This window comes from Peromyscus leucopus, chromosome 3, assembly GCF_004664715.2.
Source record: "Peromyscus leucopus breed LL Stock chromosome 3, UCI_PerLeu_2.1, whole genome shotgun sequence".
Classification (NCBI taxonomy): Eukaryota; Metazoa; Chordata; class Mammalia; order Rodentia; family Cricetidae; genus Peromyscus; species Peromyscus leucopus.
This window is the reverse complement of record NC_051065.1, coordinates 57,699,383-57,718,153: the sequence shown is the minus strand read 5'-3', so window position 1 is coordinate 57,718,153 and position 18,771 is coordinate 57,699,383. Positions and strand designations below refer to the sequence as shown.

Genomic DNA, 18,771 nt, shown 5'->3' with positions numbered 1-18,771 from the left:
CACGTTCTTGTCTGTTGGCCACAGAGGCCAGAAGAGGGTGTTATGCTTCCTGGAACTGGAGTTACAGAAGGTTGTGAGCCACCATGTGGGCGCTGGGAATAGAATACAGGTCCTCTGGAAGAGTAGCCCGTGCTCTTAACTGCTGAGCCATCTCTCCAGCTAACCCTGCTCCTTTGGAGATCATATCTCACTATGTAGCTCTGGCTGGCCTGGAACTATGCAGACCACACTAGTCTCCAATTCATAGAGATCCATCTGCCTCCAGCTCTTGAGTGGCTGGAATTAAAGGTGTGTACCACCATGTCCAGCAACTTTTTTAAAGGTTTATTTATCTTTATATATGTGTACGTGTGTATGCTTGCATGAAGTTATGTTTACCACATGTGCACAGTTATGAACTGTCTGATGTGGGTGCTGGGACTGAAGCCGGGGTCCTCTAGAAGACCAATCTCTTTTTTGTTTTTTTTTGAGACAGGGTTTCTCTGTGTAGCTTTGTGCCTTTCCTGGAACTCACTTGGTAGCCCAGGCTGGCCTCGAACTCACAGAGATCCACCTGCCTCTGCCTCCCAAGTGCTGGGATTAAAGGCGTGCACCACCACCGCCCGGCTCCAATAAACACTCTTAACTCATGAACCATAGCTCTAGAAAAAAAAATTTTTTTTAATAACCACGAGTCCAGTTGGTGTTCCTTACATGGTATGGGTGTGGGTCCCCACACTGGAGCAGTAGCCACACCTTTAAAGAAAAATGACCGGCCCCCAGCAGCCATCAAATGTCCCCAGTTCCTCATGACTGCTGCCCACCCCTACACACCCACTGTGGAATGTGGTCAGCTTGATCGTGTGCAGGCAGCCGTAGCCATCCTTAGTTCAAATGCAGTGAACAGCTTCCCAGCGTTTCTTCCTGGCTCCTACATCCTCTCTGCCTTTACCCACTGAGCCATTTACCTGCACTCGCCGGTTCTCATTGTTTGTTTTTTCCCTTCCCTTAAGCCCACTGCATAATCATGCTATGTTCTGAAGGTACATATATTGTCATGTAATATTAGTGCTGGCTGGCATTCGAGTGGAAAGGATCTCTTAATTATTAAAGGTGACAAAGTGGTGGTATTCCACCATATCTTGCTTATATAGAATACTCCTATAAAGAGAAAATTCCCTTACAGTAGTATTGGATTATTCAGTTGGCCAAATTCTTTAAAAAAAAAAAAAAAGTATGTGTATGGGTGTTTTGTATGCATGTATGTCTGTGCACCTTATGTGTGCATGGTGCTATGGAGGCCAGAAGAGGGAATTAGATTCTCTGGGACTGGAGTTATAGATGGTCATAAACTGCCGTGTAGATACTGAAAATCAAATTCAAGTCCTCTGGAGGAGCGACCAGTGCTCCTAACTGCAGAGTTGTCTCTCCAGTGAGGTTGTCCAGTTCTTTAGAAAATTAACACGGGGGCTAGAAACATGCATTATAGGGGGCTGAAGGGATGGCTGAGAGGTTAAGAGCACTGGTTGTTCTTCCAGTGGTCCTGAGTTCAGTTCCTAGCAACCACATGAGGGCTCACAACCATCTGTAATGAGATCTAGTGCCCTCTTCTGGCAGTCAGAGATACATGCAGACAGAACACTGTATACATAATAAATAAATAAATCTTAAAAAAAAAGGAAAGATTGGGAGGCAGAGGCAGGCAGAACTCTGTGAGTTTGAGGCCAGCCTGGCTACAGAGTGAGTTCCAGGACAGGCTCCAAAGCTACATAGAGAAACTCTGTCTCGAAAACACACACACACACACACACACACACACACACACACACACACACACACACACGCTCTCAGCTATTGCTCCAGTGCCGTGCTTGTCTGTTCCCCACCATGATGATAAGGGACTGACCCTCCAAGACTGTAAGCAAGCCCCCAATTAAATGCTTCCTTAAAAAAAGGGGCTCCTTAATTTTGTTTTTCATAGTTTAGAACCACAGAGTTTGCTTTTTGGGGGTGATTGAGGGAGCCTCATGTATCACAGACTGGCTTTAAGCTCACCACACATCTAAGGAACTTGAATTTATGGAGCCTCCTGCTTCGACCAGTGAAGTGCTAGGCTGGGATTGCAGGCAATCCTATCACACTATCACACTGGAATTCTACTGTTCTGTTTGGTCCTGTCCTTTAAATTAATTACATTTTATGTTGTGACTGGGTGTTTTTCTTCCTGTCTGTTTGTGCATTGTAAGAGAGTGTTTAGTCCTGGATTTGGAATTACAAATGGTTGTGAACTGCTATGTGGGTGCTAGGAATCGAACCTATGTCCTCTGGAAAACCAGCCAGTGCTCTGTACTCATCCTTCTAGCCCCTGTTCTGTTTTTTGTTTGTTTTGTTTTGTTTTTTTGAGACAGGAGATAATGCAGCTAAGATTGGCCTGAGGTTGGACTTGAATGCCTGATCTTCCTGTCACCATCTCTTCAGTGCTGGGATTGCAAGGGTGCCGCCATGCTGTTTTAGACAGTGTGGGGACTGCACCCAGAGCTTGGTATGCGCTAGACAAGCACTTTAAGCGACTCAGCTACCTACATTCCCTAGCACCACAGGCTCCCCCCCCCAGATGTCAAACGTTTATAAACTGCTTTATAATGCATAATGAATAAAATACTTCTTTTCCTACAGAAACTGGGTGTGGGGATACAATAGCACAAGGCTGGTGGTGACATGAAATTCGCTCACTGGGATCAAAGGATACTCTCATCCAGCACTTTCTCCTCCCCACTCCCAATCCTTAAAAAAAAAAAAAAAAAAAATCCAACGTGTAAGGTTCTCCTATGTGAAATATCAAGGGGGCCAGCAGTCCATCAGAACAGATCTCAGAACCTTGAAAAGTTTTGTTTTCCCCTGAGAAATTTATATCCTTCTTCCTTATTTGGAAACAGCAGTGTGCATCTGCATTTTCTCATTTTGCACTGCGCCCCACCAAGTTCAAAGCCAAATTTTCTGTTCAATTTTGGAACAACGGGAATTTCTGATACATACATTTGATTTTTAAATCATATCGTCCGTTCTGTTTGCTGTCATTTACTTAATTTTACATGTCTTTCATTGTGTATATTGTAAAAGGATTGAGGTTGGTTTGTGTCTCCCACCTACGCCATCCCCCCAGATAAAACATTTACATGGCCATCGGTCATCTATGAAAGTATGTTTTGGTGGCACGGCACACACAAGCCGTGTGTTATTTAAAGATCTTCACTGATGTATGTATGTGAGGAGCCTGAAAGGTTTTCTCGTAGGAGTTTTCATTTGTGTTTCTATGATTACTCTTAAGATTGAACGGCTTCTCGGTATTTGCTAATTAGGTTTAAAGCTGTTTGCTTGGGACGTGGCTTATACCGGAGAAGGGTCCTGCCAACGCCACTAAGAGACAAAACAAATGATGAAACCCAGGAATAACTCGTTTTTTAGATTTCATCTCTGACTCCGCCCCCCTACCCCCCACGAGCCCTTTGTGTGTGCCAACAGTCCGCGGACAGGTTCTCAATCTGCAGAGCTGCAGACAGACGTACCGACACCAAATACATGCGTTGTGTACATATGATATTTCTGAACACAGTGCTAATGGGACAGAGTACTGGAGTACCGACCAGCCCCGGGTAGCCGCCCTGTCTGGGAGTCTCTTCAGGCGTAGCCTCCCCGCTCGGCTTTCGACTGGCTGGTCTGAGGACCCCGCATCCCGGAGAAGCGGGCTTGCTCGGGGAGGTTGATGCGCTCTACGAGCGACTGCTTTTGCCTCTTCTCCCTCCGCCCTTTTTTAGCTATAGCTATGGTTACCACGTCTCTCCCCGCCTCCCTCCACCTGCCAAGAAAGAGACTGCTCATTGGTTCTCTGTCACCAAGGCGGCCAGCCATTGGTTGCTGGTGAGCCCGGCGCTCCCCCGGCTCCTGTCTCCCTGGTCTCTTGAGGAGCCCGGGAAGGAGGCTCAGGCTCGCGCTGCCGGGGCAGGGGCTTGCCGGGACCGGGCTGCGGCAATCGTTAGCGGGCCATGTCGGCTGCCCAGGGCTGGGATCGAAACCGCCGGCGGGGAGGAGGCGGAGGCGCGGCCGGCGGGGCTGGCGGGGCCGGCGGGGGTAGCGGGGTCGGCATGGCCGGCGGGGGTCGGGGCACCGGCCTGCTCAACCGATTCGTGCAGCTCTCCGGAAGGCCGCACCTGCCAGGTGAGTGGTGGGGCTGCTGCCGGCGAGAAGGTGGCGGTCGCCGGGCTCTCGCTGCTCCTCGGACACACAGCCGAGGACAGGGAGGCAGAGCACCGGGAAGGTGGCGTTGAGGTCAGGAGGGGGACCAGAGCACGCCTGAAGAAAAGTCTCGCTGTGTCGACTGCTCGGTGATGAGAGTTGTGTTTTCCCCTCGGAGGAGAGGCCACTGTCTCTTTGACATTCCCAAATGTTTTCCTTGCCTGGTTCCTAATCTTTTCCCCTTCCGCACTTTGGTGTTGTGAAAGAAAGGCATGGGTGTCTAGCTGTGGAAAATTATTTGGAAAAGAGTGCCACATTGAGAGGAGACGAGCAATACAAGAGTGGTTTTGTTTAAAAGAAAAAAAAAGCCACCTAACTGTGTAAGAGTTAAGTATTTTGAAACGGAATGAGCATGTGAAAGTGTGTGTGTGTGTGTGTGTGTGTGTGTGTGTGTGTGTGTGTGTGAATGAATGTGTGTGTATGTGTGGGTGTGAGTGTGTGTGGGTGTGAATGTTGGCTGGGGAGTATATGGGAAAGAAAACCAAAAAGATTAAGGAAAACGGTTGAATCATTAATATTTGGGGATGTCCAGAGACAGAATGGATAATGGTGTCTAGATTTTAAAAGGGGAAAATGAAGATCACGAATATAAAGAAACAAATGATGCTGTGACCCTGGATCAAAACTGAATATTGGAAAAAAATATACCTATTGCTCTAATTTCATGTTCTGGTCTTTGAGTTCACATGCCTCAGGAAAAAAAAAAAAAGCCAAAAGACAAAATGATATGTGTGTAAGCAGTTTTCAAAGAATACATTTATAAAATAATTTTCAGTTTGTTAAAAGAAAGGTAGAGAATTAAACATGCACAGAATGCCAATCATTATATTGGGCAATCGTGTGTTCTTACCGTGAAGAGAACTGTCAGGAATGATGTATTAGACCTTCGCCATGTTTTTTTGTGTATGTGTGACTAGTGTTAAGTTGATTGTATCAGTGATATATTTGTTTAGATCAGTTTTGAGAACCTGATGGTTTCTGAATTGTGTTTATTACTGTGACTTGTGTTCTTTTAGGTAGTGAAAAATCAGTTGATTAATTTGAAGATAACAAAGGGAATTTTACTTACTCAATGAGACAATTACTAATATTTGTGATATGGTTTTAATGTGTGCCAGAAATTTTCATTAATCCATTTGTATGTGCCACTAAAATAAGATTGAGACATTTGTAGATAGCCAAATGTACCATGAATTGGATTTGAAATGACAGTATCAAACTGGGTATCCTGGAATTACTAAATACGTGGTTTTTAACATGAAAAAAGAAAAAAGGAGACATCTTTTTTGTTATCTCCAGTTAACAACAAAACCATAAATTTTTGTGTGTTGCTAGCCTAGAAGATAAATCCCTTGGTAAGCACTATTCCCAGGTTGCCCTCTGCCACCGCAATCTTTAAGTCTTTGGTCATGGATTAATTATTACACCATGAACTTCATGTGGGCTTTCTCAGGGTCCTGTAACATGTTGGTGCGGTTCCTCACTGCTACCACATGAGGGCGGTGGAAGCCATGATTTCAAATAAGGGCCTGAAATATGGCGCTATTTCTGCATTCCCCTAGCACACCAAGAACAGCCATTTGTCCAGAGGTGAAGATAAAACGTGCTTAAACTGTGAAAATTCGAGAAGTGGAGTCATCAGTCTTGGTTCTGCTTCTTTTCTTCCAGGCTGGCACTCAGTTCCTCCTTTTCCACACATCTTTACCTCATTGTCAAATTTGGAAAATTTCTGATATCTCAGTAATATACTTTAGAAATTATTTCATACTAATCTTTTGTTTTCACAGGTATTACATATTAAATCTCTTAGCTCTATTTTGAGATAATTTAAAAGGTTTTAAATGGTATGGAGGAATAAGAATGTGTAGGTCTGTTTCATGGCTGACCCTGCAGGCCTGTCTACCCCCCCTCATTTGGTGTATTAATTTTCCATCTCTTTTGACCTCTGGTACTAGCTCCCACATACTGGAAGAACCTTTTTTTCTTCCCTTTTACATTTTTACCTTGTTCCCAGTCCCTGTGAAACAAAGCAGTACAACCTGGTGATCTTCCTAGAATGCTCACTGTCTTTCAGGGATAGCATCTTTTGAAAAAAAATTAAAGACAAGGTCTCTCTAGCCCTGGCTGTTCTAGAGCTTCCTTTGTAGACCAGGGTGGCCTTGGACTCACAGAGCTCCTCCAGCCTCTACCTCCTAGTGCTGGGAGTAAAGGCTTGTGCTACTGTGCTGGCTTGCTGGGAGCATCTTTACCCATCTGCTTATGGGGACCTGAAATCGGGGTGACCTCCTCAAGCTCCCCACCAGCTTCGGTTGTAATTAGCTACCTAGTCTTGTTTATTTGCTCCTGCTGTGACTAGTTCTTGTGGTATTGTCCTGCAGTTTACCACAGTAGCTCCTGAGCACTCTTCCAGTCCACCAGTACCTTCTTCGTTCATATGGTACTGGTCTCGGACAGTACAGACTCTTTCCTCTCTCTGCTTACAGCCCTTTTCTGGCTCTTTTGTTTTTAAGATAGGGTCTCACCCCTGTCTGTCCTCCTGCTTCAGCTTCTAGAGTAGTGGGATGCAGCCATGTGCCGTCGCACCAGTCTTTCTTGCTAGTTCATTGCTCTCAGGGTCTGTTTCCTCCCTTTGGGTAGTCTTCCATTTTGTCATCTGCTCTCGATCTTTCTCTCAGCACAGGAAGCCACTGTGTTTCCTCTGTCCTGCAGGAGCCTCCATCGCTCCCTTCCCTAGTGTAACTTGTTGTGTTGACTCTCAGTTGTCTTTTTCCCTTACCTTCCGGACATGGTCCGTTCTCCCGGTACCCTCTCCTAGTATTATTTGTATCTCCTTAGGCACATGTAGCATTTGTGTGTGAATATTCTTGGGAAAGACATACCATGTCTCTAAGTGTACACATACACACACACACACACACACACACACACACTTATATACATATACCACAATGTAATGTCTTAAAATTTTTTAACTAGGAGCTGTAGAGAGAGCTCAGAGGTTAAGATTATTGGCTGCTCTTTCAGAGATGCAGGGTTTGATTCCCAGCATCCACATAGTGACTTATAACCAACCATTTATAACTCCAGTTCCAGGGGATCTGATATCCTCTTTGCCTCCACAGGCACCAGGCACGCGTGTGGTACACAGACATACATGCAGGCAAAACACCTGTACACATAAAATTAAAATATTTATTTTATTAAAAAATAAAAACAAATTCATTGGCATTACGTATAAGATACTAATGTGCAATGATTTGATTATTGTAGTTCAATCCTCCATAGCCCCACTGGCTCCGGACAAACAGATAATATCGAGTTCTTAAAAGTATCTGGTAGTGTATCAGACATAGTCTCAGTACAGTGTTTTGAAATTTTGAATATTGTCTTGCCTTTCTGCTATCTTTTTAAAATATTTTTTCTTTAAAAACAGAATCACTTATTGTATGTGTGTGCACTCACTCACTCACGAGCGTGTCACAGTGTGCATATGGAAGTCAAAGGACTTTAGGAGTCAGTTTTCTCTGTCTACCATGTGGGTCCTGGGACTAGAACTCAGGTTGTCAGACTTGGCAGCAAGCTCCTTTACCTCTGAGCCATCTTGCTGGCCCCTTTCTACTATTTTCCAAGATACAGACAGCAGTGATGATGTATTTACCCCACAGGCCAAGACATTCACAGGTTTTTAGTCCTTAGTAATTAATAATCTTTATATACCTAGGGAAAAAGTAGGAAATGAGGCTGCTGTTTTGTAGATTAAGCATTTAGAGGTAGAACTCAGAGAGCAAGGAATTTGTGGAACAAAATACAAGTTTTAATATATGAATTTAATTAAGGGAATGTGTTAGTAGGGAAAAACAGTTAAATATCGTTGCTAACATAGAAACAGACAAAGAGAAAAAAATACTGAACAGTTGGTAATGCTGGGTGAAAAATAGTCCTGGAATCTTAATTTAAAAGTCTTAAGTAAGGCTGGGAGAGGATGACACACACCTTTGATCCCAACACTCGGGAGGCAGAGCCAGGCTGATCTCTGTGAGTTCGAGGCCAGCCTGGCCTACAGAGTGAGTTCCAGGAAAGGCGCAAAGCTACACAGAGAAACCCTGTCTCTAAAAACCAAAACAGCCCCCCCCCCAAAAAAAAAAAAAGTCTTAAATAAGAAATGTGGCTGAATGGTGGCACATGCCTTTAATCCCAGGATTTGGGAGGCAGACACAGTCTGATTTCTGAGTTGTAGGCTAGCTCTCTGTGAGAGCAAGTTCCAGGACAGGCAAGCCTACACAGAGAAACCCTGTCTCAAACAAACAAATAGAAATGTATAAATTTAAATGGTAGAAAGAGCATGTGATAGCCACACATGATAGTACATGTCTGTGATCCCAGCCACAGGAGGAAGAGGCAGGAAGTCCAGGTCTTCTCCACTACAGAGCCTCATTTGAGTTGGAGGCCATTTTGAGCAACATGAAACCTTGTCTCAAAAGCAAAAAAGCAAAACAAAACAACATATGGCAGAAAGCAAGTTTTCTTTCTATCTTTGACTGCCTATTGGCTTCTCTCCCTGGTAACAAACAACGATATATTTTCTTGAGGTGTGTGCCATTTGCTTGGTCTGGGGGTGCTGTATGTTTAGATATGCTAGATGGGGCTTGCAAGTGCAGTCTCCTCCTACAGTGACACAGTGAATCGCCCTGTGTATGAGGGATTTTACACTTAGGATCTTTGTCTCGCAGGAAAATTCTAGAAGCACTGTTTAAACCTCGATGAACTGTCAAATTGCCCTTGGTAGAGGTGGTGCCAGTTCCTGTCTGATGGCAGTGTTAGAGTGCTGGGGACTGCTTGGCTCCTTGGCAATGGAGTGGGCTACCCCCCCCCCATCCTTCTAAGTACTAGGGACGGAGTCCGGCTTTGTTCGTGATTGGAAAGCCTGCTACCCTGAAGCTATTCCCCCAGGCCAGAGATTGACGTTTGGTTGGTTTGTGCTGGGATTAAAGGCGTGTACCAGCACCGCCCAGCACCCCTTGATTTGTGAAAAAGGGTCTTTCTATGTAGCCCAGACTGGCCTGGAATGTGTAGAAATTGTCTTGCTTCTGCCTCTCAAGTGCTGGGATTACAGTCATCTACCATTATGCCTGGCTAAACTTTTATTATTATTATTATTATTATTTTTCAGCATGTATGAATGTTTTGCTTGCATGTATATCTGTGCACCATGTGTGTTCCGGGTGCCTTCAGAGGTCAGAAGAAGGCATCAGATACCACATCCATATGGGTGTTGGAAATTGAACCTGGGTCCTCTGGAAGAACAATGGATGCTCTTAACTACTGAGCCATCTCTCTGAAGCCCTAAACAACTTCTTAAATTGCCAGTTTAATAGGAATATTTTCTTAAGCATCTTTTCAGCAAGTGAAAGAGCCATATTTGTTTCATTTCCTTATAGTCTCTGTTTATAGATTTTATTCAGTTTTCTATTGAAATATATTATTTATAGGAACTCATGTTCTAAGGAAACTTGTACTTACTATTCTTTGACATATGTTGCAGATATTTTCCAAGGTTCTTTAATTTATCTTTGACCTTGTTTATAGATAGATTTTTCCAGTAGGAATTAAACGATGTTTATTAGTTTATTAGTCTTTTTGAGTAAAGCTTTTAAAAAATTAATTTAAAAATTTTTAATTATGTGATGTGTGTGTGTGTGTGTGTGTGTGTGTGTGTGTGTGTGTGTTCATGCGTGAGTGCCAGTACCCTTGGAGTCCAAAAAAGGTCATTGGATTCCCCTGAAGCAGGAGTTACAGGCATTTGTGAGCTGCAGGATATGTATGCTGAGACCCAAACTCAAGTCCTCTGTAATAAGCCATCTTTGAGCAACTTTAGTATAATATTTTGTGTTTAAGAAAGATCATCCTAGCCCGAGCGGTGGTAGCGCACGCCTTTAATCCCAGCACTTGGGAGGCAGAGGCAGGTGGATCTTTGTGAGTTCAAGGCCAGCCTGGTCTACAGTGCGAGATCCAGGACAGCCAGGGCTACACAGAGAAACCCTGTCTCGGGGAAAAAAAAAAAGAAAAAAAAAAAAAAGAAAGAAAAGTCATCCTGTACTAATACTACTTTTAGCTAAAATTGAAATGGATAGTGTTGTGGTTTTTGGTACTTTCATATTATTATTATTATTATTATTATTGTGGGTTTTTTGTGTTTTTTTTTTTTTTTTTTTTTTTGGACTCAGGTTTCCTCTGTGTACCCTTGGCTGTCCTGGAACTAGTTCTGTAGACCAGGCTGGCCTTGAACTCAGAGATCTGCCTGCCTCTGCCTCTGGGATTAAGGGCGTGCCCCATCACAGCCTGGCTACAAATGTAGTTTGAGGGAGCACTGAGGCAGACCTAGGAGTCCACCTTTCCTCTGGATGCCTGCCCTCTACTGAGTATCTTCACTAAGGAGTCCCACTTTTGTTTTGCATTTGAAATCTGTCTATGGAGTGCTTAGTATGGGATTACTGTTTGCTTTATCGATCAGTCCATTCTTGATTATAGAATATAATCAATACATTGCCCCTTGTTCTATTCCTGGGTATTTTTCCTTATTTTTCCATAAAATATGGAGTTAGCTAATTAGTGCCCCCCCCCATTTTATTTTATTTTGTTTTCTTGTTGAGTCAGGGTCTCATGTATACTCGGTTGACTTTAAATTTACTACGAAGCCGAGGCTGGCTTTGAACTGATCTTTCTGCCCTATCTCCTGAGTGCTAGAATTACAGATGTGCACTACCATACCTGGCTTTTTTTCTTTTTCTTTTTTTTTGGGGGGGGTATGAGTGCCTACTATGTAGCCTAAGGTGATCTTGTTGCAAATTCTTAGGCTCAAGTGACCTTTTTGCTCAGCCTTTTGAGTCCTTGATATTGGGGTGGGCTGGAGAGCTGGCTTTTTATTTAAGAGTGTGCATTACTTTTGCAGAGGACTGGTGTTCAGTTCCCAGCACCCACATAGTGGTGCACAGCTGCCTATAACTCCAGCTCCATGGGATCTGGCAGAGGTGTGTGCCCTCACACACATGTCACACATATAAATCGAGCCCATCCTTAAAAAAGAAATATAAGGCTGGAGAGATGACTCAGCAGTTAAGAGCACCGGCTGCTCCTCCAGAGTCCTGGATTCAGTTCCCAGCACCCACATGTCAGCTCACAACTGTCTATAACTGTAGACCCATGGGATCTGATGCCCTCTTCTGGTATGCAGATAAAACACCTATATACATAAAGTAAATAAATTAAAAAAATAGATAAAAAAGAAATGGCTATTATCTTTTAAAGGTACACCTTCACTTCTTTTTTCCTTTCCTTTTTTCCTTTCCTTTCCTTTCCTTTCCCTTTTTCCTTTCCTTTCCTTTCCTTTCCTTTTCTCTTTTCTTTCCTCTTTCCTTTCCTTTCCCTTTCTTTTCTTTTTCCAAGACAGAGTTTCTCGGTAACACCCCTGGCTATCCTGGAACTCACTTTGTAGACCAGGCTGGCCTCAAACTCACGGAGATCCACCTGCCTCTGTCTCCCAAGTGCTGGGATTAAAGGCATGTGCCGTCCTCCACTGCCTGGCCTCATTTCTTTCTTTTCTTTTCTTTTTTTTTTTTTTTTTGAGACAAGGTTTCTTTGCTCTCCTGGAACTCACTCTGTAGCCCAGGCTGGCCTATGCCTCCCAAGTGCTGGGATTAAAGGGATGCTACATTCATTTCTTGATGTTCATATTTTCTACAACACTCCACCACTTTTCACATTTGCTTATTTTTGTATGTAGGTGAGCACAAGTGTGCCATGTGTATATATGTGAGCATGAATGTGCCTTGGCACAGATGCTGAGGTCAGAAGACAGCTTTCAGAGTTGGTACTTTCCTTCCACCGTTTTAACTTGGATATAGCTACAGGAGAATACATGTCTTATTTGAGCAATTGCTTAACCCCTTTATTCCTTTTTTAATTTTTTTTACTTATTTATGTATCTATATTTTTTAATGTACAAGTGTTCTGTCTGCATGTATGCCTGGAGGCCAGAAGAGGGCATCAGAACTCAATATAGATGGTCATGAGCCACCTGTGGTTGCTGGAATTGAACTCAGGACTTCTGGAAGAACAGTCATCTCTCCAGCCCCTATTCCTTATTTTTAAAAGATATACTTACTGCATTTTTGTGGTACACATACATACATGAAGACAAAACACCCATATACATAATGTAGATTTTTACTTATCTGAGTCTAGTCTATTTTGCTTAACACGATCTCGGTTCTGTAATGTGATCTCAGTTCTGTTGATTTTCTTGGTAATGACACAATTTTATTCTTTAGGGCTAAATAATATTCCAGTGTGTGTATGTGAGTGTGAGTGTGCGGGGGCATATGTATCTGGAGGACAATCTTGGTGTCATCCTCAGGAACACTGTCCACCCTCTTTGATTGAGTTTTTTGTTGACCTGGAGCTCAGTTAGGCTACACTGATTTGCCATGGAGTCCCAGGGTAGTTTCTGTCTTTGCCTCCCCAGCTCTAGGATTCCAAGCACACCCCCACACCTGACCCTTTTACATGGATTCTGGGTCGAATGCAGGTCCTGTGCTTGCCTTGCAAACATTACCAACTTAGCTGTCTCCTCAGCTCCTTCAGTCCTGGTTTGGTTTTTGTTCGTTTTTACTTTTTTTTTTTTGAGACAGGGTCTTGATGTGTAGCTCTGGCTGCTCTGGAAACTGCTATGTAGACCAGGCTGGCCTCAAATTCATAGAGATATATCTGCTTCTGTCCCCTGAATGTTTTAAAGACATGCACTTTAAAGAGTCTTACTGTATAGGCCTGGCTAGCCTGAAATTCTCTGCAGAGACCAAATTGGCCTAAAGGCATGTACCACCACATCCAGTCATGTTTTTTGTCTCCCCTTTACCCCTCCAAGACATGGTTTCTCCTGTAACCCTAGACCAGGTTAGCCTGGAACTCACAGAGATCTGCCTGGGATTAAAGGAATGCACCGCCTCCTTCCCCCCAGGCTTGGTCTTCATGATTATGGAGCAAGTCATCTCTGTGACTCTGGCTTCATTCATTCATTCATTCACATTTATTTGTGTGTATGTATAAGCATGTGTGTGGGCACACAAGGGCCGAGATGCACATGTAGAATTCAAAGGACAACTCTTTTGTGAGTTAGTTCTCTCTTTCCGCTACTGGAGTTCCAGAGATCAAACTCAGCTTGTCAGGTTAGGAGCAGACAAGCATCTTTACCAGCTGAGCCATCTCACCCCCATGTTTTCATCTTTTCCCATATCAATTTACCAAACCGTCTGTTGATAGGTTTTTAGGTTGTTTGTAGATTTTCACTGTTAAGCATAATGCTGCAGTATCTGTGCGCAGATGTCTGGACGTGCCTTTCCCTTAGGTAAATGCCTGGAGTACAATTGTTGAATTGGGTAGTAACTCAGTGAAATATGTTTAGCCGTTTGAGGAATTGCCAGACAGTTTTCCAGAGCAACTGGAATTTTACATTCCCACCAACGCTGTGCGCATCTTCCCGAACACTCGTCGTCTCCTTTTCTGACTCTGTAACAACTATTTACATACGTGTGAAGGAGACTCTCAGGCTCCTGGGTTTTAGACAAGGTCTTGGTGTTGTTTGGCTTGTCTCAGACTCCTGAGCTCCAGCAGCCTCGCTCAGTAGCTGGGCTGTAGGCGGTGTACCTGCGTACCTTCATGTGGTTTCTGATATGTCTTCCCTTGATGCCCAACAATGCCAAGCACCTTTGATGTGCTCGATGACCATTGTGTCTGTTTCCTCTGTAGAGAGCTATGCATCACATGCTTCATCCTGTTTTTAATTGGATTGTCTTTTTATTGTTGTTTTAAGAGTTCTTTATATATTCTAAATATAAGTCCTTTGTTATTTATCTGATTTAACATTTATTTGTGCATTTCCTCCCATTTTATGGTTTCTTTTTCTTTTTTTTCTTTTTTTTTTTTTCCTGAGACAGGGTTTTTCTGTGTAGCTTTGCGCCTTTCCTGGAGCTCACTTGGTAGCCCAGGCTGGCCTCGAACTCACAGAGATCCGCCTGGCTCTGCCTCCCGAGTGCTGGGATTAAAGGCGTGCGCCACCAACGCCCGGCTCTTTTTCTTAGTTGTGTTACTTGAGGCACAGTGATTTTTTTTTTTTTTAATAAAGTCTAACTAATTACCTTTTTTTCCCCTTTTGTTGTTTGTGGTTTTGGTGTGATACGCAAGGATCCTGTGCTGTCCTAGTGTTTCACAGTTCTCCCTTTGTCCCAGGACTTGGTGTCAGGGTCTTCCGAGCTCCTCTCCAGCCATCCCAGTGCCATTTGTTTCCAGCACTTTTCTTTCCCTTTTGAATGTCTTGTCACTGTGTCAACAATCAGCTGATGGTAAAGCGGCTCGTTCTGATCTCTCCATCCCGCTCCATTGATCTGCATGTCTGTTCATGTGCCAGTACCATACCACTTCATTTCCTGGTGCTTTGAAATAAAGAAGTATGAGTCTTCCTATTTTATTCTTCTTTCAAAGGTTCATTTTGGCTCTTCTGGGTCCCTTACAATTCCATATAGATTTGGGAATCAGTTTGTTCACTAGCACAAAGCAATCAATCAGATGGGTTAGTGGTTAAGAGTACTTGCTTTGCAATCATGAAGACCAGAGTTCAGATCCCAACACCCACATACTGAACCATGCCCTCTGCACACACCGCACCTCTTCTCTGAGGGAGAGAAAGGAGGATCACTGTGGCTTGCCAATTAAAAAAAAATTTTTTTTTAAAGATACTTATTTATTGTGTATACAGTGTTCTGCAGGCCAGAAGAGGGCACCAGATTGAATTACAGATGGTTGTGAGCCACCATGTCATTGCTGGGAATTGAACTCTGGAAGAGCAGCCAGTGCTCTTAACCTCTGAGCCATCTCTGCAGCCCTGGCTTGCCAAATTTTTTTAGCCCACTGAGGAAATGGGAGCCCCAGGTTGTTCCTCTGACCTGCACATGTTCATCATGACACACACAAATGTACAGGCACATACAGACATAAAATAAATGTAATCTTAAAAAAGTTTTATTCTCTGTTGTTTTCTACAGAGACCCAAATACTTCACAGTTCATAATAGGTTCTCTTGTAACTCAGGCTAAAATCTCCCTACGTAGCAGGATGATTTTGAACTTCTGACCTTGCCTCAGCCTCACAAGTGATGGAATTACAAGCAAATTCCACCATGCCTGGCTTATAGTAACCTTTATGAAATGTGTGTTGATTGTCATAGCTACTTTTGCAAGAGTATGGAACTCAAGGTTATTTTGCATTGAATAAATTATTATTATTTTATTTTTGAGACAGGGTTTCTTCTTGCAGCCCTGGCTGTCCGGGAACTCATTCTGTAGACCAGGTTGGCCTCAAACTCAAAAAAATATTTGCCTACCTCTGCCTCCTGAGTGCTGGGATTAAAGGCATGTTCCACTACCACCTGGCAAATTTAATTTTTTTTAAACCTAGGAATCTAGCAAATGTGGATTTTGAGTAGATTTTCTGGTTTTGGTTTTTTTTGAGACACGGTCAGACAGGCTTTAAACTCGCTATGTATCATTGGTTGCTTTGCTGTGTCAATCTTCTTACCTTAGCCTCCTAAGAGATGAGTACATGCATGAGCCACCATGTTTAACGAACTCATTTTCTTTACTTTTTTAAAAATAATTTATTTTATTTTATGTGCATTGGAGTGAGGGTGCTGGATCTCCGGAACTGGAGTAACAGACAGTTGTGAGCTGCCATGTGGGTGTTGGGAATTGAATCCAGGTCCTCTGGAAGAACCATTGAGCCATCTCTCCAGCCTGTCCTTTTTTACCTTTTCACTCTTTTATTTTTGTGGTACTAGGGATAGAATCTAAGACCTCACACATGCTAGACATGTGTTATGCTTATCATGTGTAACCCAGGCTAAATCTCCTTTAAAAAAATACAGAATGCAATTTAAAAAAGGTATAAAAAATACAGAATACACTCTTATCTGAGTATCATCAGAAGTGATTGTAGCATCCTTCATAAGTGCTATGATTCCAGCTCTTGCCTGTCTCTGCACAGAATCCTTTCCATACTCTGTGAAGGCGTTTATATCTTCTGTCTTCTCTTACATTCACATTCATGAAGGCTCTGTCTTCGGTCATCACACTTGCCCATCACTTTCCCAAAACAGCTCTTGGTAAAATCACGAATGGCTTACATATACCAGATCAAGTGAATGTTTCCAACCTCCATCTGATGTAATCTCTCTTCATAATGAGGCATCATTTCCCTTTGCTTCTGTGTATTTGTTTGCTTGTCTTTGTGTTGGCCCCAGTGTTCTTGGTTAGCTCTGCACCCCATGCCCCCCCCCCCAAATAGCACCCAAAACCTTTCCCTTTCCTTCTCCTGTGGTCTTTTGAGGTAGGGTCTTGAGATGTAACCCCGATGAACTGGAATTCACTATGTAGAACAAGTTAGCCTCAAACTTGTGCCATTTCTGCCTCTGCTCATGAGTGGTAGAATTATAGGACTATACCACTATGAGCACTTGCTTTTCCTTTGTGGTATTTTTTGTTTGTTCATTTGTTTTGTTTTTTGTTGTCATTTTTTTTTTTTTTTTTGAGACAGGGCCTCATTATGTAGCTCTGCCTATCCTGAAACTCAGGCTGGCTTTGAACTCATAGAATCTGCCTGGCTCTGCCTTGAAAGTGCTGAGGTTGAAGGTATGCATCACTATGCCTGCCTTAACTCTTGCTTTTTTTTTTTTTTTAACCAAACTATTTTTGTTTGTTTTGAAACAGGGTTTCATGCAGACCAGGCTGGCCTCAAACTTGTTATATTAATTGAGAATGGCCTTGATCTGATTTTCTTGCCTTCAACTCTGGAGTGCTGGGACTATGGATGTGGGCCACTATGTCTGGTTTATATGGTACTAGCCAGATGTTGAATCCAAGGGCTTTGAGCTGCTAGGTAGGACTTTCCCAACTGAACAACAATCCAAGGGCGCTAGCCGGGTGCTTCCATAATAACATTTACTCATAACCCTATGAATAAATAGGTAAATTGGGTACTACTTTTTGTCCCCCTTTTTATAGGGAAGAACACTGAGGCACAGAGGGTAAGTAAGACCTTGTAAGCTGGGAAGGTACAGAGTTAGGCTTTGGGTCCAGACAGTGTGGTTCTAAAAGTCCTCCATCTTGACTGCTCTCCTGTGCTCTGCAGCTTGTTCCTCCCAGTTCATCCTATCACTAGCACAACTGAGGTTTTGACTGCCTTCCACTGCAGTACAGAAATAGATATAGTTCATCTCAGTCTTCTTTCCCAATCTACTCCATGTATCAAAGCAGGATTAATCTTGCTAGAGCACAACTATATCTGTATTGCTTCCTAGATCATAATTCTTCGTTGGCTTCCTGCCACATTTAGAATCCATCCTGGACTTATGCTGTCTAAGATGTGATCATTGAATGAAAGCCTGGGTAGTGAAATGACAAGTATGATAACTGATAAGAAAATGAGATGATAAAATATTGGAGTTGAATGATGTCTTTTCTTTGAGTTGTTTCCCTTCTAATCCTTCCCAAACATTTCCACTCACTGGGGACCAAACATTCAAATATATGTACTTTTGGGGCCATTCTCATTCAAACCAACACCTGGAGGTTTTGTTTTTGTTTTTGTTTTTCCCCCAGGTATCTCGATGTAGTCTTGGCTGGCTGTCCTGGAGCTCCCATACAGATCAGGCTGGCCTTGAACTCACAGAGATACTCTTGCCTCTGTCTCCCTAGTGCTGGAGTTAAGGGTATACACTACCATTCCTGGCCACACCTTGTTTTTGAGACCAAACTCCCTATATAGCCCAGACTGGCCTCTGACTCCTGGCAGTCCCCTTGCTTCACTTCCCTGAGTACTGTGATCACGAAGTCTGCACTCGTAGGCCTGGCTAAAACTACCTTTGGGGAGTGGGATGGAGTTGATACTGGGATTGAACCTAGGGCCTCATGCATGCTCGCCAAGTAGTGTGCTACCATTGAGCTATGTCCCCAGTCATATCCGACACATTTAAATAATTTTTTTGTTGTTGTTTTTAAGACAAGGTCATACCCTGTAGCCTGGGGTGGCCTGAAACTCACCTCGTAGCACAGTCTCAGCCTCTCAAATCCTGGGGTTACAGATATTAGCCACCATACTTGGTCTCCTTATTAAATATTTTAAAATTACATTTTAATTACATGTGTTTGTGTGTGTGTGTGTGTGTGTGTGTGTGTGTGTGTGTGTGTACACTCCACAGTGCATGTATGGAGCTCAGAGGACTTTTCAAGAGTCCTCTCCTTCCACCATGTGAGTCCTAGAGATCAAATTGTCAGCCTTTATGCACAGAGCCATCTCTCTAGTCCATCCTTTTGTTTTGAGATAGGATCCCACTATGTGGCCCTGGTTGACCCTCTCTCAAGAGAGGCTTGCCTAAAATTCACTGGGATCTACGTG

General features: G+C 43.2%; 1 protein-coding gene across 2 annotated transcripts in view; it reads left to right on the top strand.

Moving 5' to 3' along the window:
• Window positions 1-3,894: 3,894 nt before the first annotated feature.
• Window positions 3,895-18,771, top strand: part of Klhdc10 (kelch domain containing 10) — a 55,390-nt gene continuing 40,513 nt past the window's right edge. Inside the window, exon 1 of one of the 2 annotated variants that reach the window (XM_028866179.2) lies at window positions 3,895-4,194. In XM_028866179.2, the coding sequence (XP_028722012.1) occupies window positions 4,023-4,194 (172 nt within the window). In that variant the 5' untranslated portion in view covers window positions 3,895-4,022. The remainder of the gene's footprint in view (window positions 4,195-18,771) is intronic. The other variant, XM_028866180.2, reaches the window with a different exon arrangement.